Here is a 6,977-nt window from a genome sequence, read left to right on the forward strand (position 1 = left end):
AGTGACGGTTACGTTTGGTCTGGTATTAAAATAAATAACATAGCTGTTATGTAATCTAGTTTCATATCTGCCTTTAGTTTTCAATCATTTTCTGTTTTTGACTCTCTTGAGATAATGCTTTATACGGATCTGAGAACCGATTACCTATTCAATAGCGAACAATTGCATATATAAAGTTACTATTTTTGTTGGATAATTAGAAAATATGAAGTAAAACAATCGAAAGTTGTCCCATTCATAGAATTTTATCTGTATGTTTGTTTCCTGGCGCAAAATCACAAGAATTTCATACAAAAAAAAAACATATTTCTAATTGAGTGCTTTATAGCGCCGTCTTCTAGAATAATCGGTCTGGTCACTTTGATTGTTTCGGGCAAATAAATCATTCGGTCACCATCTTTTCAAGTTCTAATAATATGCGACGTGTAGGTGCTAGCATGTAGAGCATGGTCAACGCGACGCGTCGCGAAATAGGGTAACGTGTTCCAAGCTGGCGACACAGGTGGAACCGCTTAACTAGGCCGAATATTTGCTCTGCAGTTCTCATTTACTACCGCGTTATTATTAGTTTCCCACTTTATATGCCACAACTACAAGCGGCGCGAATCTATTTCTAAGGATTCGCATCGAGCATTGTGTTGCATAAATGCAGTAATAATTTCACTCTTGGGTAAAGAATAGTATTAGCTTAAAAATGAGATGATGATGAATGTTAGATAGAATAAATAATGAATGAATCGTACTACTTTTCCGCGGTATTAAATATTTACTTACGGAGCACAGGAATTTGGTTTCTGTGACGCATTATTCTATTTGAGTAACTTCATTCGAGATTAAGTTTTTAATCTGCCGTGTTGAGTTATATAAATGTGTGAAATCTGGGGTGTTTGCCAAGAAATCGGTTTCAATTTCGATTTGCGAGCAAACGACTTGCTATTTGTTACTTGCTACTTGCTACTTGCTTGAGAGCGTATAATATCAGAACTGACAACTGACAAACCGTTTGTCGCGCGTTTGCAGGGTGAAGTGGATGTCTCGTGTGACGAGCTAGACACTCGACAGAAGCATGGGAGTGGCAGATGACTTTGCTCCCAGCTTCACGCAGAAACCGCAACTGAGACAAGAAGACGATGGCAACCGCCTCGTCTTCGAGTGTCAGTTGCTGTCTAAGCCCAAACCCGAAATTCAATGGTACCGTGGCGAGACCCTACTGAAAGAGGACAGCCGAACGAAATTCAAAATACAGTCGATCGGAAGCGACAAGTACTTTGTCGTACTAGACTTGGACGATGTCGTCGAAGCCGATGCCGGCCTTTATAAGGTCAAGGCCAAAAACACAATGGGCGAAGTCGCAGCCTCCATCAATCTGAATTTCAGTCGTAAGTGTCCTAGTAATTATACAAAACTAAAACATATCGTTAAGAATTTATATATCACATATACAAATATCTAATTAAGATCAATGTCGCTCATTTTTTATAAAATGAAGTATCTTTCATATTATGACACAGTCGTGTATCGTTTCAGCGGCTGATGACCCTAAGGAAAGGTGAGCAGATGGCTTACACTGGACACCATCAACTTTGAATACTTTTACTTAACTCAAAACTAGTCTAAACACTTTGTCAATGTGATACGCTTTACAACTTTTACATAAATGTCGTATCGTGCAGTCTACAACAATAACATTATAACAAATCCACCCTTATAACAAAAATATACCGACCTGTGTATATTAAACAATGTGCCATCTGCTTGATTCTAGTTTGATTGTATGTAGTATTATTGTTTACACAAATGTATGTTTTTTCTTGTCTATATTAGATGTGTATACTAATTACGCTTTTTTGATCTTGTCCTTTAGCGGCTGATCAACAAAGGATGAAGTGAGTATAATTTACTCGCGTTTGTTTTTAAATAGTCAACCCCTAATAAACTAACATAGATGTTTGCATCTCCATAACACCAACTAGGATTTAACAACGTGAGTACTAATATGAATTTTCTAACACTAATCTAGATACTTGAGCATGAATAAATAGTTCTATAAATGATTGTGTTATCCATAAATTTATTGTCTAGACAAATCGACGGCATAGCTCCTACGTTTTCTAAAAAACCGGCTATCCGGCAAGAGGATGATGGCAAACGTTTGCTCTTTGAATGCCGAATTCAAGCTGATCCTAAACCTACAGTCGCTTGGTTTCACAATACCAACCCTGTTAAGGACTCACCAAGACACAAGGTGTGTACGAAGTATTATTTTTATTTGTTTTTTAATTTATTGGTCTTGCATTTTATATACTCTATTATATGCGTTCGGAATATTTTCTATTGAAAATTTGTCATATTGACTTTGTCATATTCAATAAAAAATCAATGAATCAATTAATATACATTTTTTTGCGCAGCGGTGCTCGGGGGCTTATTTTCACTTGCAAATATATTTTTCTGATCTATGTTCTCATATAAAAGCTGATATCACTATTGCGTGATATCAGGATGTACATAGCACAGAATTTGAACTTACAATCTTGTGGTTGCAAGATCGAGGGTCTTAACCCCTTGCCCCACGTACTCAAACATTTTAAATTTTTCATATTAAATCTTTTTCGAGCAATCAAACTACAATATTCTAGTTGTTAAAAACGCGTAAACTTCAAATGTATATAAAACTAGATCACAAAACAAAAAATGTTTACATGTTACTAACTAATTAATCGTTGCAACTGTTAATCCATCCATAAATTTTGAAACAAATACTTTTATTTGTTCACTGTTTTACATATGGGTGGTCATCCTTAGGTAAATTTACCAACCAATCATCAATTTTGTACCAATCCATGATGATTAAATGGTACAAAATTGATGATTAGTTTGTAAATTTGATTAAGTATTTTTGATTTGGGACAAAAATATATGGCAGGGGTAGTAAAATACAATCACAAGAATTTTTATGTAGGAGATATTAGAATTAAAGATGTTCATGCGATTTTGGGCGTTGACGATTTTATATTGAGATACAATAATTTATTGTTTTTAATTTGTACTGAAATGATCGCTATTAATATAAAATAGGAGCGATCAAGTTTCAGTATTTCTAAAGCTTATAGAATTCTGTATGGAATGATGGGTTTAGATAATAAACTTACCTCAAAGACAACCCATAATAACCAAATCAGATTCAATAAGCTATAATAATAGAATTATATTTTTGTTTAATATTTGTAAACATAATTTTAGATGGTTGCCTTCACACATTTAATAATATGTTAGTTTTGGGATATATAAATATGACACAAAAAACGTTTAAATGAAAATGAGAAAGTATCTGAGTTTGTGAAGAAATCTTAAGAACTTTAATGAAAAGTACTTCTAGAAATAAAAGACATATTACAAAGTTTCTACACAATCAGTCTGTACAAATTTGAATAAATGTATGTCGCGAATAGTTTAAATCTACAATCCACAAGTCTGCATTATTAGTTTGCACTTGTTTTAAGTTAATACCACGTTTGTAATTGTTTATAAGTTTTGTTGTTTGTGTTGTTAACTAATATTTAATTTCGTTTTCCAGTTGATGGTTGACAAAGATGGTCATTCATACTTTGCTTCACTCGAGATTAAAAATGTCACTGTTGAGGATGCTGGCAAATATCGTGTGACTGCAAAGAATGAACTTGGAGAAAGCAATGCGACTATCAGCTTGAACTTCGACAGTAAGTTTTTTTATTTTATTTATTATCTATTTGATAGAGTCACTTTTCATCCATACCCAACATTATATGTGGCTTCTAATTATCATTTTGTTATATTTCACATTTTTTCGATGCAAATCATTCCACGTTTTGTAAAATGTTTGCAGTGTTTTAACGTTGAGTTGAAGTTAAGTCATTAGCGATGTGTTTTTGTATTAACTCGAGATTGAAATATATTCACTCGAGATTCTAATATTCATCCATATCATACAATAATACTAGAATAGTATTAAAAATATGCTAATAATAGACATACTATTCACTTTTAAAACAGACACTTTATTTAATAATTATACTTTCACACACGTTATTTTTTAAATATTGAGTCAATCCAACTCAATCATTTACCTTAAATGTATTTATATCATACTTCACGATTAGTTTTTACTGTTTGTCGAATACTTTCAATATTTGTTATGCATTTTGATGGCAAACAATAATAAATAATAAAGATTCTCAGATGATATTGACCCGATTTGAATTTTTTATTATTAACTTTCCGAAAAAAAAAATCTTTGCGAAAACTTTTGTTTTTCGATTTGCAAGTTTTGTTTTTTTGATGTTTCAAGATATTTTGAATCGTTTGATACCAAAATTGGAAAATAATGCCATAAAAATTCATCATTTAGAATATAGAGCAGCGTCAAAATTTCAAAAAGAAACAATTTTAAGTTGCTTTATATATTTAATTGGAAGTTTTTACGACTTGCCTTAAAGCAAATACTCCTTATACCTAACATTATTCTTTATCATTCTTTTTTTTTTAAATTTCTCACGAAGTTTTATTATTTCGTAGTCAAAAACCGCGTCGTCTTTTGAATAAATAATAATTTCATAATATTTATATTTATTTGCAATATTAAAATATTAAGTTATTAAATCCAAAAAAGAAATCGCAATGTATTTTCAAAATGATGTAACAATAATAAAACAAAATCTTCTTTCAAAATGATTTGACAGGATTCTAACTAGGTTTTTGGAAACCTCAGTGCGAAATAAATTATTTTCTAATCTATCGAAGTCTTTGTTTTATAAAAAATAGTTTTAATGTTATGGCAAGGAGTCATATTCATCTGAAGAATCGAAAAGCTTTACGTGCACATTTTGCAGTTTCTTGTCGTGATAACATTTTTCTGTATATATTATAGGAATCAATGTAATATAAAATTTGGATGCATTATCGTGTTATTTTGCATTTGTTAATTTTGCCATTATTTGTTAACTAATATTGAAAGTATAATATGACTCGTATCAACATCTTATGAAGGTACAAGTACAAGTAGCCATACACTTATATATATATATATATATATATATATATATATATATATATATATAAATTCTATTATTAAATGCATCACGCTCGGTTCCGATGCCCTACGTGCACACGTTCTAATTTATATGTACGGAGTTTAAATTTAGCTCAATTATTTAATTTCTAAACAGCTGTGCAGTCGTCATGTTTTTTTGTGATTTATTGGTTTCTGTACGAATTCGTATAAGATGTTGATACCAAGTCATTTATGTGTTAATAATATATAATCATAGAGTAAGGTTTTGTACTTAATTGTTTTATTGAGTAAATTTGTGGAGAACGGATGGTTTTCGTTGCATTCACAAGATTATTGGCTTTTTTCCATAAAACTTAAAAAGTTTCCACTTCATCTTTCTTTTAATACCGCATTTATCGATGCACTTAAATCATTTTTGTATATAACTCGTTGAAAAGTTTATGCGGAAAAATAATTTAATACCCATAATCAATTCGGAGCTTAATTAAATGACGATTCCACAATACAAGCTTTGCTAACATGCACAATTTGATTTTTATTTGTAGTTTTAGTAGTTTTATTTTTCACTTGTCAATATTTTTAGATGTTATTTTAGAATAGGTTCAGAGTAGGCGTAAATGTTTACAAAAACATTTACATTTGTTTCATTTATTACATTATTTAAATACGATTTACATACATTCATATTAGTTTTACAAATTGTTATGGGTAGCTTGGTGGACCTGGGTGATATTGCAGATCGATATCACTGAAATGAAACTTTAATAGGTTTCTTATAATTATTATTATCGAATGTGATTTTGTTGTGTGTTGTTTAAAAAATGAAATTGCATTTGGGGATTGTTTATAAAATTCGTGTGAATGTTATGTAATAACGCGCACGCCGAGTGGTGTGCGCGTAGCGTGAACAGTAGCGTAGCGTTCAGGTGGATTTGATTGATGTAGGCGACGAAGCGCCTGTGCCCGACGACGGTATCAAGCCGACGTTCACCGAACGACCGGTCATCAGGCAGGCCGACGACGGGGGCAAGATCACCTTCGAATGCCGCTGCGCCGGCGACCCGAACCGACGGTCGTTTGGTAAGACATCAGGCATCAGGCATCACATATGATATCATGAACATATTTTGTGTCAATTGTTTGAATTACACAGGTACCACGGCAAGGAAGAAGTCAAGGATGGCGGCAGGTACAAAATATCCCTTGAGCAAGACCAAAAATTATACCACATGGCACGCTTAGAAATAAGTTCGGTTAAAGACTCCGACAAAGGCGAATACAGAGCTGTTGCGAGAAATAAACACGGCGAAGGCATTGCGACGATTAACTTGAATTTTGAGGGTGGCGGTAAACTAAGTACGAGCACAGCTCGATTTTTAATCGAATTAAACTTGTTATGACTTTGGTATTGATTTACTTTTGATCACAAATAGAATTCCCGATGGAAAGCCTCCCAGGTTTCCTAAAAGCCAACGATTAGACAAGAGGGTGACATTTTAATAATGGAATGTCACTTAGAAGCACATCCGGTACCCGATATAACATGGTATCAAGGAACAAAAAGTCATTGCTGGTACCCACGAATTAAGATGTCCAGAAAAGCAACCGGCAAGGATACGTATATATTAACTCTTGAAATATCTAATCCGACTAGAGAAGATGTGGAAATATCGATGTAACGCTTTCAACAATTATGGTGAAAGCAATGCCAATATAGCTCTTAACTTCCAAGGTAGTTACTTTACTTTATATAATATAATAATAGTGTTGTTATTGTCTGATTTCAGTCTAAGTTTGGTGATGCTGTATGAAAGTGGTAAGTGGAGTGCACAATGTAAGTGGCAGAAATTTTGGACAAATATCTCATGCGCTCATAAAATTTAGTCAGGATAGTGTAGGGCACTCAAACACCTGTCTTGGAATGTAT

General features: G+C 32.8%; 1 protein-coding gene across 1 annotated transcript in view; it reads left to right on the forward strand.

Moving 5' to 3' along the window:
• Nucleotides 1–1,062: 1,062 nt before the first annotated feature.
• Nucleotides 1,063–6,977, forward strand: part of LOC113376351 (twitchin) — a 72,376-nt gene continuing 66,461 nt past the window's right edge. The window contains 6 exon segments of the mRNA XM_026616256.1: nt 1,063–1,379; nt 1,528–1,549; nt 2,083–2,245; nt 3,578–3,719; nt 5,996–6,149; nt 6,204–6,339. Of these exon segments, the coding sequence (XP_026472041.1) occupies nt 1,067–1,379; nt 1,528–1,549; nt 2,083–2,245; nt 3,578–3,719; nt 5,996–6,149; nt 6,204–6,339 (930 nt within the window). The 5' untranslated portion in view covers nt 1,063–1,066.

Source organism: Ctenocephalides felis, unplaced genomic scaffold (assembly GCF_003426905.1).
Source record: "Ctenocephalides felis isolate EL2017-DRISC unplaced genomic scaffold, ASM342690v1 CF-g0.4_SCAFFOLD_01886, whole genome shotgun sequence".
Taxonomy (NCBI): domain Eukaryota; kingdom Metazoa; phylum Arthropoda; class Insecta; order Siphonaptera; family Pulicidae; genus Ctenocephalides; species Ctenocephalides felis.